At 32.8% G+C, this 25766-nt stretch overlaps 1 protein-coding gene across 2 annotated transcripts; it reads right to left on the bottom strand.

Moving 5' to 3' along the window:
• Window positions 1–720: 720 nt before the first annotated feature.
• LOC128233745 (myosin-11-like) lies at window positions 721–25766 on the bottom strand. Of its 2 annotated transcripts, XM_052947569.1 has the most exons (22): window positions 25609–25766; window positions 25130–25243; window positions 24399–24497; window positions 20183–20272; window positions 19150–19245; window positions 17912–18007; window positions 17506–17568; window positions 16605–16667; window positions 16117–16212; window positions 15766–15807; window positions 14834–14875; window positions 14670–14711; window positions 13970–14002; window positions 12521–12565; window positions 12374–12412; window positions 12102–12152; window positions 10936–10998; window positions 10277–10339; window positions 8854–8916; window positions 6752–6814; window positions 6441–6533; window positions 721–5501 (listed from the first exon to the last, which is right to left on the bottom strand). In XM_052947569.1, the coding sequence occupies exons 1-22, from the start codon at window positions 25734–25736 to the stop codon at window positions 4706–4708; spliced, it is 2280 nt and encodes a 759-aa protein (XP_052803529.1). In that variant the 5' UTR covers window positions 25737–25766; the 3' UTR covers window positions 721–4705. The 2 variants fall into 2 exon arrangements, with proteins under 2 accessions (XP_052803529.1, XP_052803531.1); XM_052947571.1 differs by lacking the exon at window positions 24399–24497.

Genomic DNA, 25766 nt, shown 5'->3' with positions numbered 1-25766 from the left:
AGTTGTGTGATGATCTTGTACTAAAGCTCATGTAATTCGATACTTTCTTCTCCAAAAAATAATGTTCCTTCTTTGAACATATGGACGGGAAAAAATAGGATAATGTGTACGACAATGGAACGATAATGTGTACGACAATGGTACGATAATGTGTAAGACAATGGTACGATAATGTGTACGCCAATGGTACGATAATGTGTACGACAATGGTACGATAATGTGTACGACAATGGTACGATAATGTGTACGACAATGGTACGATAATGTGTACGACAATGGTCTGATACTGCAAACATGGTCATGGACTTGCAATTTATTAGTTCATTTTAAAACCACGTGCCCGGCCCACGCAGTGGTACAATGGTCTATGCAGACACACTGATATAACATAACTAAACAATAAAATCACTCAAAACTATCTAGAGGTATCTCGTTAATATTCGATACGTATAAGGTATATGATTTTAATGCCACTCCAACGAGTCATAAATAACTCTATATAACAGTACATATTGATTATGACTCTCTTTTTTGTAAACGTTAAACGATTACATACAGACGTGTTTGTTTATTATAATAGTGTAACACGTCTACATTAAGGGCCAGCCGTTGGGCTTAGTTTAAACATATTTTATTTATCAGAGTATACACACATATTATAAAGACAAACATAAAACACATGTACACACTAGAAAATGATTAGAACGAAAGATAAATATATCCTAAAAAGTTATTTTCCAAACTTTAGCAGAAGTACATATTTAATGACAGACATTTGTACAGCTTACAATGTAGATGACAAAATGATATAGATATTGTTGGATTAGATCAGATGGTAGTCTTTAATGTGATTTAGCTTCATTTACTTTTATTAAATATTTAAAGATTTTTTACAGACGATGTACACAGATAAGATAGTAGCTAAAAGTTAAACATTTTGTGTGATTAACAACGCTATAATAAGCTTAGTTTATTTTCACTTTTCAAATACAAAAGTCGTTAATTTTGTTTGAGAACAGAATAAGATAGTAAAGAGAATAATAGTGAAGAAAGAGGGTAGGTTGGTTGGTTTAGATGAATAACTTCCAGTGCCTTTTCTTCACTGAGCCCTGATTGGTAGTACTAAATAACATGTATTTAGAAAGGAGATAATCATGGAAGGGATTGATATTAGGTAGTATGTGACTGTCACTGGCTATCAAGTCATTTGAATAAAGAGGTGAACTGCATCGAGCAGTGTCTTATTTTGTTTTTCGTTGAGGGCAGTGACATCGTATAGTTAATTGCGAAGCGTTGCGTTAGTCAAAGCCTCCACAGAGTTAAGAAGAAGTCTCCTTTGTTCAGTATAAAGGTGACAGATAAGAAGATAATGATATGTTGTTTCCTGAACCCCACACGCACAAAGGGATGAGGGCACAATATTTTTAACAAAAAGGTGATGGTTCAATGAACTGCATTCGTTCCGTAAACGAGTGTGAATGACCTGTTATCGACGTTTCCCATAATAAAACAGAGTATTTGGTTTGGATTTATCCGACTTAAGGTACGCCTTAAAACCAGAGACAGTGTCAATGTTTTGTGCTTCAGCTGGGAGACTATTCCATGCTGAGATTGCTGAAGGAAGGAATGAATCCATATAGAGTGACGTATGTGTACGAATGCTAGAGATATTGGATGCGTTTCGAAGTTATCTAGTTGATGCTTGACCGACTGTCTGAGGAACCAAACTTGAAAGATAATCAGGAGAGAGAGCATTTTTCATTTTGTAGACAAGTAAAAGCTTGTGTTTTTCACGCCTTGTTTCCAAGCTCTCAAAGCCGGATTCAATGTGAAGCAGACGCAGAGAAACAAGGCGAGTGCAACCAGTAACAATGCATTCGCATTCGTTTTGAATTTTGTCAAGATCGTTTTTTTCATACTGTGTACAATTATTCCAGAAGACATTCGCATACTCCAAGATTGGCCTAATGAAAGAAAAATAAATAACCTCCAGAGACCTCCTATCCAGTTGATAGCGTAGACGTTTCATGATGTTTACTCTAGACCAAGCTTTTTTTGTTTAATATAGTTAATGTGAGTATGCCAATTTCCCTCAATAGAAAGAAAAATACCCAGGTGTTTGTGAGATTGAACAAAGGGGATATCAGTGTCAAACATGTACACAGACGGATGAATGGGTTTGTTTCGTTTTCGAGATATGACCATTGATTCAGATTTGTTGGGATTGAACTTTACAAGCCACTTATCAGCCCAAATAGATATTTTGTTTATACCTGTCTGTAGTTTTAAAGCTGCAGTCTGGGGGTGTCCACTATAACAAATAGACTTGTATCATCAGCAAATAGGTTGACATTTGAATCTTTCTCGTTTACTATGTCATTTATGTATATAAGAAATAAAAGAGGACCCAAAATTGAGCCCTGGGGAACTCCAGCCTCAATTGATTTTTATGCCGAAGTTGCTCCCGGAATAACCACACACTGGCGCCTTTTCTCTAAGTTGTTGGAAAACCAAGACAGTAAGTGACCACAAATGCCTGCCTCCGCGAGTTTATATAGTAGACCACGATACCAAACGTTTTACTTATATCAAAAAAGACAACTCGTATTTCAAGACCATTGTCGAGAGCTTGACAGAAACTATTATATCGGTAGGTAAGCTGATTGACAGTAGAATCACCTGGTAGAAAGCAGGATTGGGATCGAGTAAAAAACTGGTATCACGAAGAAAGTTGAATACATGTTGAAATATAATTTTTTCAAAGACTTTCTCAAAAGTGTTCAAAAGAGAGATTGGGCGATAATTTGATGAGTTGGAAGGATCCCCATTTTTAAAGACAGCGCAAACATTTTAATATTTCGTTGGGCTTATGGGACACATTGAAAGATACACCTTTTTTCTCCCGATTATTGTGCCAGTCGCCCGACAAAAAGGCAATCGGTACGCATTGATCCAACTAGCTGCTGGGTCAGCAACCACGCTACAACAGAACAAACCCTGTGTGGAAATCGAACCTTTGACCCTCCGCTCCCTACGCGGACGTCTTTACCACGGAGACGGTCTCAAATATGAAACTGTGAGCGCTTAAAGAGGAATGTAATCAAATACAATTGTTAAAGGTTCCCTTGAATAAAACATATATAACTTAACGAAGATACATGTGTGTGCATGAATAAAAATACATATGGTTGGTAGTTGGGAGTAGGATATTCTCGGCGTCGTAGACTTCGCTACGTTTCATTATAAATAGAGAAGGAATGGAAAAGTTATCTTTGCTTAAAGTCTTTATTCGAAGCAAATTGTTGCCTTCCGACGACGCATTTATGACGCACTTTATAATGTGGTATACACACACTGAATATGACAGTATAATCATTTGGACAATGATCTCACATATATACGACCAGCATATCATTGCAAAACCTGTCATGTGTGCTGACTTATAAGATTCTACTTTCAAGCCACCTGTTGTTCTATTATTTCCACATAGCGACATTTTAAGTCAGCGAAAGCGCGTGTGCATCCATTTGAAATTGTGCAAACTCGATGCCATCTGATCATATCCAATGATGGCTCCTTGATGTCTCCTAGATGTTTAATTTTACAAGGTGAACAGCAGGTCGTAAGTTCGCCATTCGTATAATAATAATAATAATAATAATAATAATAATAATAATAATAATAATAATAAAAATAATAATAGTTATAATAATAATAATAGTCAAAATGGTCAGTTATGATTCCAATTCATAAACGTTTCAAATATAATGAATTTTGTTATTGTCGAAAGAAAAACGCAACAAAATCTCAGAAATTTAAAGTCACGAAGACAAGAAGATAAGTGGACCGGAAACGAAAGATTTCAAAATGTGATACAACTCATAATATTCAAACAGTGTCAGTTCGGATTTGCGTGTGTTTTCTAGGTGCATTTGGAATGGGCATTTAGGTGCATTTGGAATGGGCATATATATTGGTATGAACATATGTCATAGGCTGTTCCCTGTCGAAACCCTGCTGTTGTGGCTTCTATACCAGTCGACAACTGTTCCAAGTTTGCGGCATATAATTATATGAGCATGATTTAAAAAGTAAATTTTATCAGTACCAGTATCCAAAAGGTGTCAAAATAAATTCACGTAAAACATTTAAAATATTATTTCATGAAAAGAAAAGCAGGGACACGAAAGTATGAAATTTGTGTAATTAGTTTTTGCATGGTATTAAACCGTATTTTGCTTCAAAATGATTGCTTTTGTTTATTTATGTTTCTTTCTAAACGATATGTTTTTTGATATAAAAATAATACATCATGCTTGAGTAAAGGCTATTATACGGATCCCTTGAATGTTTATGTGTATATACATATAGTGATACAGAATGATAGAATGCCTAGTAACTTCGTCGTTTACAATTAAAAAATAACCTGTACATTACGCTGATGACAAAATACGATGAAATGAATGTCTGATGAAGAAATAGTACAAGCAAAAAAGAACTTACATGGCAGGAAAATAGTTTAGTTGCATCACACACAGAACGGAAAAGCTTGTAAACAACTTTGAGTTAAATGTTTGCATTTCTACACCGGCATGCTAACAATCGTTCAGAAAAAAAATATATATAATTTCATTCAACTAGCTCTCCTGCACAAACATATGTATGCGTGTTTGAACACTCGGCACGATTTATCCATTTGTCTGTTTCAGGCAATTATTTTATATGACTCGGCCACATCACTTTCTAAGTAGCCAATAAACAGCAGATCATCATGTGGAGAGCATGTGATAGTAGCCGCGCCATTCAATGAATCATTAACACAAATCGCCTCAGCAAAGTCATAAGTTAACCTCAGAATTCCTTTATTGCAAAGTACATACACGAATCCTCGCCTGTCCACAGTTATTCCAACCTGCATGCCTAGCTTTCGCACATCACTCTCAGACATTTCGTATTTTCCTTTGATGTTCCCTTTTTTGTCAAAGCACATTAATAGGGGCTCATTACGTACACACATATAAACATAACCGTTGAAATGGCTGAGCGTCAAAAAGCCGATTGCGGTCGATTGAGTCATGACGAGCAGCGTTTCTAGTCTTGTTCCGTCCATGTCGATATTTTCTACTTTTCCGCCAACGGTGCTTACAAGAAATCCCTGACCAGTAAACAATATTGGACCCTCCAAACTTATCTGAACATCAATAATTTTACCTAAATCAAGATTTCCTTTTGAAGACACGGTAACTATGCCTAGTTTCACTGATCCAAGATTCCGCCAAACGATGGCTACCATCTCTTTAAAGCTTGACATGTCATATATTTGCCCTTCCATCGCCAAGCTAGAAAGTACTCGATCTCCGTCCACGTCTACGCACTTGACACAATTGTTACTATCGCCAATGACGAGTCCGGCTTCCACAACGGCCATGGATACTACAAAGCAATACGCTGTGTATCCTGCTTCTTTAATCTTCGCGACGCTAGCCTTCCGTAAATGGATACTGTAAAAAGATCAAACGAGTAGCCAAAATTAATGTATTCATTTACTTTCCATTTTTATTAATTATTGTATGATAATTATGTGTAAACTGGATAAAGAGAAAAGAGGGAATATCTACAGAATAATACGCATCTTACAAGTTTGGTTATTATCCTGGTTGGTTATAGGTTTGGTAGCAATTCTTCGAATGTTCATACTGTATGAAAGCAGGAGGGCACACAATTCATTTTATGCATAAATTTATATTTTATATTACCAGTGTGTGTATACCACGTGATAAATGACGTCATAAATGCTACATCTGAAGGCAACATTTTGCTTCAAATGAAGACTTTAATCAAAGATAACTTTACTATTTATTCACCATTTTAAATTAAACATAGCGCAGTCTACGCCACTTACGGAGCCCCGCCTTCGGTTTTTTAACTAGAGTTAAATTGCGAGTTTTGTTTCTTAAAACACTATGACAAGCCTTTTCACAAAAACCGCCGCCTAATTAAGCACTCACAAAACATTATTTTGAAAACAGGTTTGTCGAATTGTTTCAGGAAACTAATCACCTAATCAAACTCTGGTAATAAAAGGAAGGCGGAGCTCTTAAAGCGGCATAGACTGGCATTTGTTTCAATTAAAATGGTAATGAAAAAGATAAGTTATTTTTGTTTTAAGTCATCATTCGAAGCAAAATTTGCCTCCCAATGTTGCATTTATGACGTAATTTATCACGTGGTATACACACACTGATAATTGCTCATCGCTATTACAAAGAAGCATAATCTGTATCTCAGTATATATATGAAGAAGGCTTATCGACGATTTTTGTATTAATAATAAGGACGTCATATCCATTTACGGTTCGGACAATAAAATGTTTGGTGTTATCTTAACTATAGCGAATGCAAATATTTAAAGTTTGATGCTCTGGTGTATTTGGTCTCACGTTTCTACTTTAGATGCGCTTATCCCCATTCGCGTATCCTGTAAGCTTGCAGCAGTACCAAAGTTTTCATCTTCTTGATTTACTATATTCCACCTACAACAAAATAGTTCTGTGTAAGAAATCAGATACAAAGCGTATTTGTTTTTAATTCTTGGTATAGTTGTTAAGCAATAAGTACATAACTTCTAATTTATTTTGATCTCATGAAGCCCATATTTTTTCAGCAAATGATAATTCGTTCGAAAAGAAGTACACATTTATTTATAAAACTAATAAAACTAAACTGTGTGTATCGTATTTGCTTCTCTTACTTGGCATCCATTTTGGCATCTTCGAGTTTTTTCACTTTCTGTGCAAGTTTCGTCTTTTCTTTCCTATAAAGTATAATGATTTTTTTTTTAAATAAGTAAGTAAGTGTGTTTTCATGAACGGTGTATATTTGACGATGAAATACTAGTAAGCACCATAAACAGCCTCAATGTTAGTAAATAATACCGATTATTGACAGTGACCAGCTAGTTTTACAATGAAATAGAAGTTAAATTATTGTAGTGTTTTGCATGTACGTGAAGTTAGCGGCCTTGTGGCCTAGCGGTCTAGAGGAGTCAAGTTGGCTGCCTAGTAGCGTGAAGTTAACGGCCTAGCGACCTAAAATATTTTCCTATTTCAAAGCATGTATACATGACCTTTCTACAAAAACAATGATATATTTACTGTTTTATGCACAAATAAGCACTCTGAAGCGATTATCAACATTTTTTCAAAAAGTCGATCAAGCAGTTCGGCGGCTTAGCGGCCTAGCGGCGTGAAGTTAGCGGTCTAGCGGCCTGAAATGTTTGTTTTATTTCAAAGCATGTATACATGTTTTTTCTACTAAAACTATTATATATTAATTGTTTGTATACACATGTTATCAATCTGGAGCGATAATCTTTTTTTTTCTTCAAAAAATTCGATTAAGCAGTTCAGCGACCTAGCTGTATTGGAAAACTATATTGGAATAACAATTTGACGAGACATTGAAAAGGCGTGTAGGAGAAAGAGAGAATGAGCGTTTACAAAGTTCACTGGGGCAAAGTTCAACACAAACCCGACATATGTAATATATAGCGGCAAGAGACCATTTCGAAAAAGCTACTAACATATCGTACAAATAAGGCCTAACGTGAGAATATGATAATATAAAATCGTAATCAGTTATTGGATGAAAAGCAGATTAATTCCGCGACGTGATACCTATATCACCCTTCATACAACAAATAGTGAAGGTAAAGTCTCAATTGTTTCATAAACAAGAACGTAATGCGTTTATGGTTCAAAGTGTACTATAATTTAAAAAAAATATACTGTTTCCTGCTCTGTCTTTAAAATGGTCATACCACTACATGTTTTATTCACTTAACATGAACATTTGAATACGTTCAGTCATAGTTCAGGGGAGTCTACAATGTGTAAACTATTGTAGGCATTACACTAACAGAAACAAACTGTTTCAGATAAGGACACTTGTTATTTGCTATCGTTTACGTAAATGTGTTTAAGGCTATTTTGATGCGTGTGTTTGCAATATGAAAAAAATATGTTTATACGCAAACATTATTTTATACGTTAATTTTATCAGACAGACCGACAGACAGACGGCACAGACATACAGACAGACAGTTTATTGACTTGCACATAGTACATCGTCACAACACATACATATCATAATACAATTTGTCAACGTGTATGAGCAATGATAATAAACAATAATAAATACACATCACAACATACAAATATGTAGAAAAAAACGCACAAAAAAGACGAACAAACAAAAAAAGTTATAAGTGAGAAGGTGAACATGGCTTATAAATGAAAATAAGTATTGACATTTAGTGAACTTGATCTTATTTTAAGGTATTCTTTAACAAAGATACATAGTTTTATGAGCTCCGTTCTTTAGTTTAGTTCTTTTATTAACTGGATATATTTAAATACTGACGGCCTTACAAAATAGTATTTCTTTATATATTTCCTTCTAAGAGCATCAAAATAAGAACAGATGCATATAAAGTGAAATTCATCTTCGATATCCAAAGAATTACAGCATTGACAATATATTTCAGCTATAGGTATGTTATTTTTGGCATATCTACCAGTTTGGATACGAAGTGGATGAACACCACACATAAACACCATGTATTGAATTTTCTTTTTATTCTGTTAGGTTAATGTGTCAATCTGCATAAATCTAAGAGATAATTTTGTTAAATTAGAAGTAGCTTTTAGTAAAAGGTGTGGTTCTTGTGTACTTATTTTTACATTGAATTAAAGAGTTAGTGCTGATTACTACGTGTACTTTTTTTATTACCGCTACACAATAACTGCGGCAACAGTTAAATACAGCACTTTAAAATAAATACAGAATACTTACTGAAGCGTTGTTTTCTCTGCTTCAAGTGACTGAATTTTCCGCTTATGGCCTTCATTTTCTCGACTTGATAAACAATTAAAACATATTATTTGATGAGCATTAAACTAATGTTTACTTTAATTTTATTAAGACTTCCGGTGCTATATTATAATGAGTGGCATACATTTGAAAAAAATCACCGTTTGAAGCACTGTGAATTTATCGAACTATAATTCATCTCAGTTTAGCTCGTTTAAGTGACACTCTTATGCAAAATCAATACATACACATGTATAACAAACATAAATTTTGACTAATAACCCTTTAACTACTTATTTAATATTGCATTTATGGAAAATATTATTTACTGATAACAAAATTGTAACCGTGTATTTAATAGCAGAAAACGCGAAAATATTAAATGATTGTTGAATGCTAAAAGATCTACTGTGGTCTACTATAGTCTCATACCCTTTTTTATGCTCATTTCTTTCAAATTAAACACAGTATCCTTCATAAGAACCATTGTTTTCGACTTTTGTTATCCTTTTTGAAATATTAAAACAATACTTTTAATTGTGGTAAATCTTTTTTGGGAGTAAGAGTGCATCTTTAATTGTAACCAATTGAACGTCATCGTACACGATACAGAACGAACAATCAATGACGTCATATCGCTACAATTTGGCGTTGTTTCATTTAATTATCAATTGGTTATTATTATGATAAATGTATTGCTTAAGTGTAAAATAGCAATGTAGTTCAGTTCTTGATCACTTAAGTAAACATTTGACTCTTTAAAACAAATACTCGTAAAATACAAATGCTGGTGCTGGTTCGGTGAAATATGTTCCTATCTTACGCTTTCCATTATGATCATATTGATGCCAGGAATGTAGCACATTTAATCGTTGATCAAGTATAAAAATACCTTTGTCAATCTATAAACACTTGGAGGAAGCGAAATTAAAATCGACTCAGATGTTCCAGTTGGATGGAGAAGTAGAATAATATATTTCCTAGAGATTCAATTTTCCACCAACACGTGGACATGGAAATGTTAGATAACACAAACTTGCGACGAGTAATAAAGATTATATTGTATAACATATATATACATTAACTTCCAATTTTAGTAGAATAACAACCCATAAATTACACATAATTAGCTCAATATAGATCCTTCAACATAATAAAGACAAAATTCTGACAGAAGACAGCAAACTCCAAACAATGTAATTCGATTTCACTTTTAAAAAGATTTATGGGACATGCTAGTCTGATATCCCTGACAGCGTAGACTCAGGTGGATTTATTTTCAATCTCAAGAGTTCCTAGGTTACAATTATCCTAAAGGCGTGTAGTTATGCTATGCAATCGCTTCTCATTACGTTCAATAAATCACTTATGAATTAACAAGTACGCTAAATCGTAAAATACTTACCGAAGAGTTGTTTTCTCTGCTTCAAGCTTCAGTAACTTGCGCTTATTGTCTTCATTTTCTTGACTAAAAAACATGTGTTATTTCATACGCACTTACTCAAATTTTATTTCTCATCTTGATGCAAAAACTACTAAAAGCATCTCTGAACATTAATTAAGTATAATAAATGCTGACAAATTCTGCCAATGTCGGAGAAGCCAGAGAGGTTAAGATGCACAAGTAGAATAAGATATTTGCTAGAGATACAGTCTTCAACACCCTCCACATGGAGATGATATGTTTTTAATTACACGAAACTTGCAACAATATTAAAAAGGTTATGTAGTCCTTCAGATATATAACTCTACTACATCTTATTTGAGTAAATAAATTACTTTTAATTTACACAGAATAAGTAAAAAGTTCTGTCAAAAGGCAAGTACATTCAATAATTCTTCCGATGTATAAATCGATTTCGGTCAACGATATCTCAATACAAGAAATAGTTAACGGACATGATTGTCTGATTTTTGAATCAAATTCATTTCTATGTTGTGTATATGTTAGTGACTTGTAGCTAGTTTTTTTTAAATGCAAACCCTTCCAAAAATTGTCCATAACGTGTCTATCAAATCAACAAATACGTATTTAGCCTTGTATGAAAAGGTCAGTATACTTACTTAAGGGTTGTTTTCTCTGCGTTCAGTAACCGTATCTTCAGCGTAAGGTCTTCATTTCTTTTACTTTAATGCAAAAAAATATACTAGCGGACAAACTTTAATAACTTTTTTTATTATGTCCTTTGAGTCTTTTCCTGAACATATAAATTATCAGCCATTAAATTTTATTCGGATGATAAACAAATTATATTGAATCACCAGACCTTAACAGTTATCATTAACTTAACCTAATTAGTTGATACGCAAGGGCCCCGTTACAACTGTGATCGTAAGGCGTAAGATCATAACATTCCAGGCGTAGCCCCGTTTTGGCGTTGTGTATCGTAACGACATTTATCGCATAGACCCTGTCCATGAACATGGGAACTCTTAAGCAGTGTAAGCATTACGACTGAGAGATCTTATTGAAACGCCCCCAGACTATTATTTATTCCACTTAGACCTAATACGGTAGAGATCCTTGGAACCTGTGTTGAAAATGCTTCGACGCGTCTTCCGTTATGGTGCCAATTAGTTTAAAATGGGATTTAACGGTGGGATGGGAAAGGTACGTTGTTTTTTCCTTTCCAACACATTCCAGGATTTTTTTAATTGTACTCCTATATACATCTAGAAAGGCAAAACAATATACCAGTCTCACCGTTGACCACCTCTATTTTAAACTAACTGGCACAATAATTGACAACAGTAATTTGTTTTTGAAATACAACATAAAGATTTTCGTTATGCACAAGCAACACAATGCATTTTTGTTTAAGCAGGTTAGCATTGGTAATGTGTGTGTTTTGTCCTTTAAAATATCGCATAGTTATTTGACCTCGAAGGTATTTACTTTCCTGCCTACGTGATTTTTGCTATAAATCTTACAATAGTCTTTGTATCAGCAGATACCTATAACAGCAAGTTTTATACAACACTTTAACAGTTTCAATAACGTGAACAATATTTCGTCCTTCTATGTGAGAAATTTTATGAAAAAATGCGAGGGTAGGGGGTGTTCCCTTGAAAAAAAAGATAATTTCTAGTAATCGAAATATAATCAACACCATCGTCAGAAATATAGTGTTTGTATTCATTTTAGAGACTCATTCAGTTTTGACGTCCATGTATGACGTCTACTTCAGCTTCAAATATGAATGTATATTTTTGACAATAATGATACTTACGACAAATCTGTGAGCAATCTTATTTTTTCTTCAAGCCGCGTCTTTTCTCGGCTGAAATATTAAAAGAGTTCAAACATGAAACTCATAAAAATATATTTGTCCAACACACTTTCAATCATTTCATTTAAAAGATTCGTTCCAAGTATCTATATCGTTACCTTATAATTGGAACAAAACAAAGATAAACCTCTTAAACTTCACTGTGGCACACGATTGTGCATGCCATTTCAGAAATGTAATGGGAAACCGAAACCATTGATATTTTCACTTACTTTAGCTCCGTGTTAATATCCTGCTTCTCAGTTTCTATTCTGGAAAGAATAAGAAGGAATAAAATACAAACTAATTATGTTTTATGAAATCAAGTGAAAGTATTTAAGCCTAAAAAGATATTTAAATAAAAATAACACAACAAATACCTGTTACGTTCTTGAACCTGTTTGGAACTTTCTATTTCCAAATCACTGCAACGATAGGAAAAGTGTTTTATATATATGTGCCTTAGTCTCAGTTATCAATTACGTTTTTAGTTCAAATTTATCTGTCAAAACAAATACATACATTGAGTTTAAGTGTCATTTTCAGGAACCTGTCCAAATGAGGCACATAGGATAAAATAAGGCATTTTGAGAATGGATGAGTTTTAAACATTTTCAAAGCTTCAGTTTCTGTAACAGTTTTTTCAGCTCGTTCGTAAATAATTTATCCGTAAGAAAATACACACATGGTGTCAATAATTCGATTTGACTGTGTTATTGAAAGTAACTTGAATTTAACTCACAATTAAGAAGTTTTTGTTTTCCATTATAATCCATAAAAACGTAAATACATGCGTAAAAAGATACAAAACATTACAGGTAAGCAGAAAAAATAAAAGGTCAATGTTGCATGTTGGAAAAGGCTTAAATGAACTCCCACCATGATCAAGTAACTGGGCGTTTACATTTCCGGTACGCATTCCGGTCAACAATAAATAGTTTTATATTTGTGCTGTTGTTCTATGTTTCTTGTTTGTGATTCTTTGTTTTTTGTGTTCTATGTCTTTACGTTAATCTGCGCCATTAAACAGGGTTTATGTTTAAACTTTTGGCTACTGAGCTTGTTTCTGTAATTTTTCATACAAAAATTGGTTTCGTTTGAAATGATATAACCTGCTGGAATATAGTATATTAATGTAGTATGTTAATGAAACGACCAAAACTTAAAAATGCATAGCGTTATTACAGTTTGTATATCGGTTCATTGTTTTAACTACTTTGTCAACTTTGAAGCAAACGGACTTGTTTTGATATTATTTTGAGAATGAGTATTGTTTATCATTTCTGCATATAAACACTTTCAAATTATATCATAACAGCATTGGGACACCAGGCTTCCGAAAATAACATAATTGTGAACGGGTAACTTTAGACCAAACCCTTAAACATTCGTAATTTTGGGTTAGGTAAATTGTTTAGAACATTTTTCTTTACAAAATTGCGTTTTTTTCAGGTGAATGTATACAGCTATGTACTGTCACTTATTTTATATGTCATTTCTTAATGTCGTTTCAGCAAACGATGCATGAAATATATGGAAATTTAAAATTTTTATTAAAATGAAGTAGTCGTATTATTTGAACTTGCGTGAAACGTACCTTCACAATTTACGATTTAATTCCAGTATATGTTATTACGAAAATGGGTCAGTTTCTTAATATAACGTGACGATTTCATTTTTTCCAATGGTCCATGAACACTACGCTAATTCAATAAGTATCAGACGCTCCTTGTTTTTCTACCAAAAGTAAGGTAATTTATTTAACAAACTCAAGCAGCAAGAACTATTTTATTAAAATAAGCATTAATAAGGCAGTTAAAACCACTTACTTCAGTGTATCATTCAATTCGCTCTCTTTTTCACTAAAATTGGAAAAAAACATGAACACTAAATATAATGTGGTAAAGACCAGAGCGCAAACCTAAAAATTCCAGGTATTCAAAAGTACTTTGTAGGGATAATTTTAGTATATTAAGGATATTTTGGATCATTTACAATATCTTGAAGAGCCATTATGTGAGAATTGTTTTTGTTTTTTTCATTTTTTCAATTGTGTATTTCCATTTTTATAAATAAGTGTCCAAATAATAAGTTTGCAGCATCTTCTAAGCGCAATACACACGTTATATGAACACACATTAAGCTAAAACGGATATCAGTCTGGTATATTTCGAAAAAGTGGTAGGTCCCTTATTTTTATAACCATTTTGAACGGTAAGTCATAAACAAAATGTATTCAAAGCGGACTGACCAATTGAAACTTTCATGATAAGTTTGATAGGACATTTGATAAGAAAATATTGTAATGTAATTGAAAATATTAAATTTTGAAATGTTTTTAAAGTTTCACCATGCATGAGCCCTATCAAAATTAACTTTCCGCGAAACTGTTTGATTTGAAGAATCATTAGACAACTATTTTCTCCGAATTCCATTAATAACTATTGAATTGTAATAAGTTACCTGGATGTAAAACACTCAATTATAAGAAACAATCCGACAGCCATATATTTTTGCAACTATACTTACCTAAGATCAGTTTCCAATTGTGCGATCTTTTCCGAAGATTTTCTGCAATTATGTAATACAAACATTGTTTCTTAGTCCATCACAAAAAAGGTAGATCAAACAGTATAATATTAATAATTTAATGAGCTTTTACCGAAGTGACCAAAGGCTACTTAGTTACTTACCTCTTTTCTGCTTCCAATTTGGTGATATCTTCTCTTTGCTTTCTAAAACATACACATTATAATGATTATTAATATAACTGATAAATTCTCAATAAACTAAACAAATAATCTAAACCAGACGTTAACATTCAAATAAAATATTGTAACTGAATTGTTCCTTTTCTTTTATACTTTATAAAAGGGACTAATTCAGTAAACAGACCCGCCAACTTATCGCGACAAGTCCGGCACAGAAAATCCCCATGTGCTTACGTTTTAGAAGCAGTCAAACTATCACAAAGTTTCTTTACACCTTATTCCCAGAAAAGTTCAAATGGCTGTGAACCTAACGTATTTCATAATGAAGTTTAAGGTTGTTTGAATGTCTGTCTGTTATAATAGTATGTCGTGTTTTAATAAAAAAAAGTTTAAGGTACAGGATAAATAGAATACTAGGTTAGTGTCGTGAATGGAGGAAGTTTATCTGGCTCGGCTACGGAATTTACTCCACTGCCAGTAGTGTTACCCTTTGACATAACGCTCTCTACCAGGTGATCTGAATATGTAACCAGTGCGTGAGTCAAAAAATAGACACTTGGAATTCCCAATAGATAGATAAGACAGACACTCAAACATCAAACAAAAGTCTAGCGCTAGTAAGTACAAAAATGAGGTTTAAAATAACTGGAAACAGTTGATCACATTAGGTCATAATAACGCGAGAAATAAAGATCACTTCATTGTTTACCCAATATCACATCAAACACCACAACTACAGACGTAACCGGTGTAAACAAAATTGTTTCGGTATAATAAAGTACATATCAGATGCCTCAGTTGACATTAATTTCTCTATTTAACATTATATGCTACCGCTCTCCATGGCATCTGATATTTATGTAAACATGCGATTTTTAACATCGCAAGCATGATTTGTTACGAATATTACTTACTCTACTTTAACATTGTACTTTCTTATGGTTTCCTCTTTAACTCTGGAACATAATTAGAAAGTTAAGAAAAATATCTCAGTTTCTTAAAACATTTACGCTGAAGGCTTAAATAACAATTAACAATGTTAAGATTTATACAGTATTAAAACTAATAGTGTTACAATCATGATATAAAACCCGAAAAGGGATTATGTTATCCAATCAATATTTTTCATCTTAAAAACATCATGCAAGTTAATTGATAGCGTATACATAAAGTTTGTGCAAGAGGAGTCGGAAAACACTAAAAACCAACAAATTTCGTTTAAACAAAACTTCGAAGAATCCTGTTTATCCAAACACATATATTACCGAAGATCAAGCTGCACACGTTGAAGTTCCCCTCTACTGTCCTCTAATTCTCTCTCCTTTTCATGGAGTTCGCTCGAAGCCCTTTCCCCTTGTTCTCTAACAGACAAACAGCTTTTCAATTTAAACAATTTATGCAGATGATGTCTTAATAGCTTATTATCATACGCTTTAAAACTGCGAAAACCTAAACTCTTATTATTGGTTAATCGAACACTGTTTTAAACGTTGAATGTCTTATAAATACGTTGATAAGGTATTCATTAAGGTATATAGTTTATATGTAATGTTTCAGCAAATTAACGTATTCTGGAAAAGGAGGTATTCGCCTTGCATGTTCTTGTAATTGGATATTAAGAACATGAACGACAGCGTAAGATAATATTTAGATGTTTGTGCAGATTGAATTTCTCTGTCATAAAACCTGTTAAAGTTCGTATGATAGACTGTTACATTTTGTTTAGAAGCATTTCCTAAAGAGGGAAACATACCTGAGCTCAATGCACTCCTGTTCCAATGTAGAAATTCTTGCAGCAAGGTTTGATTCTTTATTTCTAAAAAATAATAATTTATTAGATATTTTTTCAGGTTCTTGTAAAATTCGTTCTATATAATATATGAAAAAATGTTATTGTATTATCAAAATGAATTACTGAAATCCCGGATGGGTTTGTGGTTGTTGAATCTGTGTCGATCATTGCCGTCTTTATAAATGTTGTACATCCCCTTGTTCCACTTGCTATTATAACACATCACAATAGTTTGATCATTATTTTTCAGAACATTTTAGATCATCCACAAATAGCATGGTACATCGTTCATGATTGCAGAGTTGTATACTTTTAAGAACAAGTGAAGTAATACAATGGCGGCTACTATTACATTTAATTGGTACATAGACATTTGATTAAACATGAAAGAACGTTTTGGCACTGTTACACAATGCTATATTATGCAAAAGTTATTAAATTATACACACTTCGTGTTTACAATTAATAAACATTATTATTTTGGTTTCGTCAACAGTATGACCAAAACTGTAAGTGTGTTACTTTGATGTTTGGCGGTCAGTGCCAACGGTAACTGATAAGCGTGTTTCGTCTGAAAGAAACGGTTGCCTTTCACATTGCTAAATTTGTACATGACAATGACCCAAGAGATATTCACTTCCTAAGCTTTATGTAGATAGAACTAAATTGCTCACCATATTACATAAACATATTTTCTTGTGTAAGAATGAGAAAAACGCAATATGCAAATCTCATATTTTGCCAAAACACAATGAACGCTATAGCAGATTTGTCACGTGACGGTATTTCAACTAGTGTTCCTAGAGGACATTTATTTATTCGTCATTCTCATGATCAAGCAAAAACACGAACTACAATATACCTGCTATCTCTTAATTCATTCTCCAGGCCGACGAGTTCTTTTTTCAATTCATCTTCTTTTTGTCTGAAACAGAGTTAAGAGATATAAAAAGAAGGAACGATGGATGAAAATAGTAGATTAGCTGCAAATTAAGCAGATCACTAATGCCGTATATCATATTATCAATATGTCCTTCAGACTAAGGTATTCCATCTGACTGCTTAGTGTATTCAAAGGATTTTGAATTTTGAATTTTCAAAAACTGTGCTTCATCTTATAATTTTCATTGTAATACCTAATCAGATTGTATAATAAATAGTCTTTATTTACATTGAAATATTTCACTTTATAGCAAGTACATCCTGAGACTTAATTTCCGACTTAAACAAATGTAAATGTACATTAAGAAATGGTTAAAACATGTTACCTGGCGTTCTCCAAATTCTTCTGGAGTTTGTCTGACTCTCTCTGATTTCTGTTTAAAGTGTCTTTCATTTCTTCAAGGGCAATAGCTTTTTCTTGCCTGTAAATAATTTCAAATAAATCTTTTTTGTTTAGATAAATTATATCACTTTGTAAAGTATTTGTTTTTGTATCAACAATGATAAAAATATTGGAAAATAAGCGCTATAAATGCTATCTAAATGTTTGTTCATTTGGTTGAGTTAAGGTATTCAATGTACAATTATCAGTGTGTGTATACCATGTGACAATTTTCGTCATAAATGCTACGTCGGAGGGCAACATTTTGCTTTGAATGAAGACTTTAAACAACGATAATTTCACTATGTCTTCACCATTTTAAATGAATTAAATGAGCCCCGCCTTCGTTAGTTTACCACAGTTTGATTGAGAGTTTAGTTTATTAAAACACTTATCTTTTTCACGACATATCTTTTCACAACTGGCCTTCTGACGGAGTACTGTCAAAACATTATTTAGGGAACAGGTTTGTAGAAGAGTTTGATGAAACTAATCACCTTATCAATCGCCGGTTATCAATCGAAGGCGGAGTTTTTTAAGCGACATAGATTGCCCTTTGCTTAATCTAAAATGGCGTAGTTAAAGAAAGTCTTCATTTTAACCAAATTGTTGTCTTCCGATATAGCATATATGACGTAATTTATCACGTGGTATACACACTCCGAGTATGTGCGTTGTGGTTGCGTGGTGAACCCATAGTTTGTTGGTGTCATTTGAGTAGAGAAAGAAAAAAATACTCCGATTTATTTTTCTTTCTTGTTTGGCCAAATAAGATAAACAAATTAGACATGACAAACTGCAATATCTTTTTGTGACAAGTGCCGTTTAAAATGGAATCTTACCTACAAGGGGTCACCGGCATCACAATATATATATATGAATTGAATAGCTTATTGGTACATCATATACCTTGATATGTTGCATACAGCCAGTACCGATAAGTGTCATTTTTGCACAGTACTATTTAAAGATAATGATAAGGGGACATATTTCAAGGTCCGAAATACTGGGAAAATGGTTCTATAGTGTATATATCACGTGAGATATAATCGATGTGTAAAGCTTATTTGCATTTAATCTCTAGAACATATATGTCCAAATCTTTGCAAATTTCATTTTTGTTACAATATTTTTAGACTTTTTTATCCTACATATTTTTTTTCAAACAAAAACATGTTTTACCTGGCCTCTTTTAAATGTTGTTGAAGTTCACCTGCCTCTTTCAAAAGACTTTCCTCCTTTCGTTCGGCATTTTCCTTGTCGAGCATCGCTTTTCGTCTTTTAAAAAGGTAACCATTTATTTAACTGCATTTTATCAGAAACAATCGTATTTGCATGACTGTGATATACTGATATTGATAAAAAACAAAACATCATATAAAAATGAACATTTTCTTTCAAATATTTAAACATTAATCATTAACGTTTAATCAAGTTAAATATTTATGCAAAAAGCTACAGAAACAAGCTCAGTAGTAATTTTTTGTAACATAAACCCGGTTTAGTGGCACTGGGCAAACGCCAAAGACATAGAACACAAAATCACAAACAAGAAACATAGAAGAACAGTACAAAACTCCACAAACAGCACAGTGCATACATACTATATATATATATATATATATATATATATATATATATATATATATATATATATATATATATATATAGAGAGAGAGAGAGAGAGAGAGAGAGAGAGAGAGAGAGAGAGAGAGAGAGATATATATATATATATAATAGGTATGTTTATCAAGAATTGTTAGGTTCCGCCTTGGAACGGTCAGTAAAATGTACATTTACTTGGGGTTTAAACCAGTTTATGTGCACAAACCTCACTCTTATCCCAACAATCCTTAATAAAGATAAAACGCAAAAGGTAAATCTTATCAAAGTATGCATTAACTTGAGGAAACTTAAAACAAATAATAATAAACGTAAAGGTAAACCCCAAGTACTTCTATGATTTGAGATCCCAACTCTATCTGCAGACGGAGGGAAACAATTAAGAGCACCTAATGCAAAAACTTTTCAAAGATACGATGCAGTCATCGTTAGAAACTATAAACATCCCACACAGTCTGCCTTATAAAATAAAAGGTTTAAAACTGTGTGATCATAGAGTTGCATAATAAAAAGCATCATTGTACTAAAACTGGGAACAAATAAGGAAAACATTATTAAAAATAAAAGCGAATACTTAAAAATCATTTCTTACTTGATTTTTTCTAAATCTTGCTGCAGTTTTTCTATTTCTTCTTGAGAGGCTTCTGACATCAGGTTGTCTTGTCTGTCATTGGACTCGGTACTGATAAAACACAAACATAGTCACACTTCTTTATCAATATTGCTACAATCACCAATGCAAAAGAGAAAGAGAAAACAGCAACAGACGTAAACAGTAACACAATAATATTTATAACTATTAGTAATTTCAAATAATTAATGTTGAAAAAATCTGAAATAGAATAATAAGTTAAAGCAATGAATCAAATCTTTATTCACAAGATATGCTTATTTATTCATAGATTACAAAACTCTCTAACACTGAGAAATATAATATACATTAGAATTTTATATATTCCAGTATAACTTATATGTACCGATAGCTGTATTAATTGAATGGCTTTTTGGTACATAAGATACCTTGATATGTTGCATACGACCAGTGTGATAAGTGTCATTTTGCCTAGTTTTCTTTGAAAATGCACTTTTACTCCCAAATACAATTTTCGACAATTAATACAATTGTTTAAATATACCAAAAAGGATAAATGAATGTAGAGAACAATGGTTTTTATTAATGGAAAACGGGGTTTCATTTAAAAAGGATGTGCAGAAAATACGGTATTTCTACCGTATTAGCAATAATAGATCGCAGTAGATCAGCACTCACCAATCATGTAATTCTTTTTTCGTTTTCAGCTCTTTAATACACGGTGACAATATTATTATAAGTAATTTACATTTTCCATAAATGCATTTTAAGTAAGTTGTTAAAGGTTTATCTCTCAAAATGTATGTTTGTAATACATGTGTATGTATCAATTTTGAATAATAGTATCACTGTAAAGTCTAATACATGGACAACTTAAAAGGTCCGAAAAACTGATTTGATTTAAAGCTGCACTCTCACAGATTGAACGTTTTGACAACTATTTGTTGTTTTTTTACTTAGAACGAGCCAATTTTTGTGAAAATACATTGACACCAGTTATATAAGGCTGCTGACAAAAAATAGATCGCAGACTTATATATTTAAGTTCAATAATGATGTTTTATGCATATTTCTCCGTAAATAACGGTTTAAGCCATTACACATTTATTGTTGAACATAAATATGAACATCTGCGATCTGATCTTTTTTCAGCAAACTTTTATCATTGGTTGGCAGATATTTACACCAAAGTTTGCCCTTTTCAAGACAAAAAATAAAAAAATAAAAGTTGTAGTTGACGGTTTATCTGTGAGAGTGCAGCTTTAAAGGGTTTCTCGATTGTATTTATCTTGTGGTAAGAAAACATAACCAATGTGTAAAACTTACTGGCATGTAAAATCTAGAACATATACGTCCAAGCAAATATTATTTTTGTTGCAATATTTTTAGTATTTTTGTCTCTTCCAGAAAATAAAAGAAAACAGACGCGTTACAAGAGCAGCAGGACTTGTACTAAAGTGATGGATAGTTTTATCTTTTAACAATACATTTATAGCATGAGGTGATAATGTCAATCAAACAATAACGTAACAATGAATCGCTCATAACCATTATTAACACTAACGAAAATTGTGGTCTTCAAAGACGACATGTGAACAAATATCAGCATTTGCTGAAAGGTTCCAGCCTTTGAAATCTTAGTTTTAACACTCCTAGTGATTTGCTACACTTAATTCCGTCACACAAAACAAGCGAATTATGCAAAAACATGAACGAACTCTTTCAAATAACTTAAAAGAAAATGATTAAGTGTGTTTATTGTAACACATTATACGAATAATATAAAACGTCACATCATATATGGCACATACAAATGTTGCTTTGTTAACATCTGAACACTTGCAATACGCGAATCTAGCTTAATTATTTCCAGAATAGGTTCCGACATATCTGATCAAGTAAATGCAGGCAACTACGAAGTGCTGGAGACTTTTAAAAGCTAAAGTTACAGCATTAGTCATATTGTTTTCTTTAAAGACTTGTGGAGACTAAGAGGTTAACACCAGAAAGGACGGACACTATGCCCGACCTCTGACATTTAAGACTGCCCTCTTCGGAAATGCCTTGGTGCGAAATTAATGTAACACCTATTATTTCTTGGTCCCCATTGATAATGCATATATGTGGAAATGTTTGCAGTATCCATCATGTGCAGCAGCTCGTAACAGATATATGTGAGATATTGTCGGCAATTTTTGGGCTACCACAGTAGACAGACATAGGTAGGGAGCCAAACTTACTTAACTCTTAGTCTTGAAATGGGTTATTGAGATAAACGAAATAGTAAAGCCTGGATGATACTTCCCCTTGACGTACGCCAAGTATTACGACGAAGGTGTCTGATATTATTCCATGGAAAACACGTAATGCACATTTGAGTGATGGTATTCATATGAATACTTGATTTTAATAGAAGATAGACTGATTGGACTTATCCGTGTTTCTGTTATTTGTGTTCTGTGATATTTATATGAATTTTTAGAATCCTGATTTATTTTTTATTGTAATATATTGTAATTTAAAGTGTTTAAAGTCTTAAGTTGAGTGTACTTTTATCATCTTAATCAAGCTCATGTATAATTTATTTTTATTTTTATTAATATAATTCAGCTGATTCGAGCCTCTGTTATTCGTGGCATCGATGTATAAATTTATTTTAGTCACAACGATCCATTTTTTAAAGCAGGTTATTTAAATTTTTAGAAGTAGTATGTATCGTGAATTGTTAATATTTTAATAATTCTCTTATTGTTTTATAGTTTTGCTACCTACGTTTGACATGTTTTATATGGTATATGTCTCAGTGTTTGATTTTTTTCTATAATTTGTGATTCTTATATTTTGTATTGTGTGTACAACGCCATTGAATATTTATATAGAAATAGGCGTTTAATGAAATAAATCAGTTTCAGTTTCAGTTTTTATGACCCTTAGTAGTTTACCTTTAGGCCAAGTCGACCTTATTTTGGAAGTAATGCAGGGTACCACATGTATGATATTTTGATATGGGCCTGCAGCTGGAAGTCAAGTTTGTATTTGTCTTCACCCTTATATACAGGGAAAATAACGTTGGTTTTCCTGGTGTTTTAATCAGGAGAATAGTCAAAAGATAATAAGAGCTCTTTTGTTAAAAATGATCTTATTTGAATTCTTTACGACTGAGCTTTCCCTGTAGCTCCTATTGATGTATTGGTAGATTATTAATCACAACATATATCTACAATTTACCGATAGTGTTCACACCAGAGATCACGCAAGAAATACAAATATATGAAACAAACTTTCCTTTTAATTGGTCGCGTTGAAAATTAAGCTGTTGCCCTTTGACTTTGTGATTAATAATGCATTCCACCTGCGTTGCAAATCTTGACTTTTGAGTTCCTATTATATCTACATATATTTATACATCTCTTTAAATATTCGTTTTTATTCTTATTTTTACAAAGGCAATGATACAAGTCATCCTAATGTTTCCTAATATGCGTTGTATGTGTGTTTTAAATGAAAACAACGTTAAAGATTTTGATAATGTTTTGTTATCTTTTTTTGTTCATCCTTATTCATTCTTCATCTTTTAAAGAATACCCCGAAGGTATCTTGACAGAACAAAATTGACAAAACATCTCCTAGAGATTGTTACTGGCTTCAAACTTAATTCTTTGATCTTTTCTCCAGATGTATTGGTAGGCTGGCCTTTATTAAAAACAACTATATTAATAGTATGTCGTTGTTTTTTTCTGTAATTTCTTGTTTTCGCATTTCTTATGCTCCAAAGACTAAACTCCGGAAAGTAAGGGCGAAAATATAATTTTAGGCACAGTTGCAGGCTGAAAATGGCGCGCCAAAAATACACACATACGTGGTTGCGATACATAAAAATGGATGTCCCCTCACTTCGAACATTTTTAAATTATCTGTTTCGGCCAGCCACTTGCCGCAGTTCTGCTCCGGAATTGATGCATTATGGCCATTTTGCCACATCTATTTGTTCAATGTCTTGAGCATTCCATGCAAGTTCAAATACAAATGACATGAAATCTATGTAAAAATTGTTTTTGGGGAACAATTTGTTCTTTAAGATGTCCAAATCTCGCCGTAAACGTGGTCTTGCTATTTATGTCAGTTAAAACACCGTACTCAAATGGTATGGATTTTGAAACAAATATTTTCTTTATTATGTCCGTGAGTATGTACAGTTTAACAACCGATAGCTTACTTGTCAAGCTCTTGAATGTTAGGTGGGACACTAGATTCGTTTCCGGTCTCTATTGTGGGCATTCCAGACAAAGCGCCAGATCGAGGATCGTATGTTTGGCTTTAGTAATTGAATAAACAGGGCAAATATTAATACATCATATTTAAAAGAGTGGTTATATATATATGTCCACTAAAGAAAAATGCCTTATTTTTAACTGTATAAGGAGCAAGCTGCGAAACTATAATTACATATACTACACAAAGTATCGAGTTACTGCCTTGAAGTACATTTTTGGAGATACAACCTTTTCTTTTATAAGTCATGAGACGTCGAATATTAAAGCTGGTTAGTAAGTTATAGTGTTATGTTCAACATAATTGCAGTTCGTTTAGTTCTTTTTATGAAACTTTTTGTTCTATTTAAAGATCATCTTAAATGGAATTAAATTTATATAAAGCTAAAATCGTCCAATTCATTTATTATATTTCGGATTGCTTTCTTGTTCATGACAAACGTAGAGTTTGAACATCGTGCCATTATTATTGTGGTAATGAACGTTTTACGTTGCCTTTGGACAAGGTTAAGGTCTTTGCACAACAAACGCCACCGAGGTCATCTCAAAACCCTGATGTTTTCTCTTTGAAAATAGATGACCCAAAAACAATACAAAACAAAAACAACAAGATTTAGCTTTTGGTGAACGAAGATTAGTTTGATAACTATACTTCAGTTTAAAATATCATACTTACCTGTCCAACTCTCTAATATGGGATAGGGTTTCTTCTTCTCTCTCATTGGTATCCTCAGCAATCTCTGGTATGGTCATTCCAGCCAAAGCTCCAGAACCTGAATGCCATGTTTGGCTTAAATAATTGAATATACTTTATAAAACTTACCCCGTACTTCAGATATTATTCAAAATATTACGCTGAATTATACGTGCATATAATACAAATGTTGTCGAATACAAAACACGTATGACAACAATATTAACTTGCACTAGGTGGTCCGGTTAATCTGAGAATTGAAAATGTATATCACATACTGGCGTGATCATACACTTCTCAAGTATTCCGATATTTAGTACAATGTAGAATTCTATGATTGATGTGATAATGAGTACATATATCCACTTGGAATCCTTAAATTAAAATTATTTGTACACGTTTTCGGCAGGTTGGTATCATGGTATTTGACTTGGATGTTAAGTATTTTTTATTATACATACAGCATTTGCCTTTTGTTTGGTATATCTACATCACCCTGCACTGGGACATGAACTGTTTGCATCATTGGCAATTTAGACGATGAAGTTATCTCCTCTGGAAATTTGCTGATGCTTAAATGGTCTGGCATTTCCAGAACATCTTCTTCAAAATGCTGACT

Source organism: Mya arenaria, chromosome 5 (genome assembly GCF_026914265.1).
Source record: "Mya arenaria isolate MELC-2E11 chromosome 5, ASM2691426v1".
Classification (NCBI taxonomy): Eukaryota; Metazoa; Mollusca; class Bivalvia; order Myida; family Myidae; genus Mya; species Mya arenaria.
This window is presented reverse-complemented; position numbering and strand designations above follow the sequence as displayed.

What these genes read in the sequence shown, in the direction of transcription:
- LOC128233745 (XM_052947569.1), bottom strand. Translation starts at nt 25,736, where the DNA reads ATGCCAGACCATTTAAGCATCAGCAAATTTCCAGAGGAGATAACTTCA. An exon ending in AGATTGCTCACAGATTTGTC is followed by an intron (nt 10,999 to 12,101) that starts GTAAGTATCATT and finishes TTTGCATTAAAG; the next exon opens with TAAAAGAAATGAAGACCTTA. An exon ending in AGCGCATCTAAAGTAGAAAC is followed by an intron (nt 5,502 to 6,440) that starts GTGAGACCAAAT and finishes ATCTTTTTACAG; the next exon opens with TATCCATTTACGGAAGGCTA.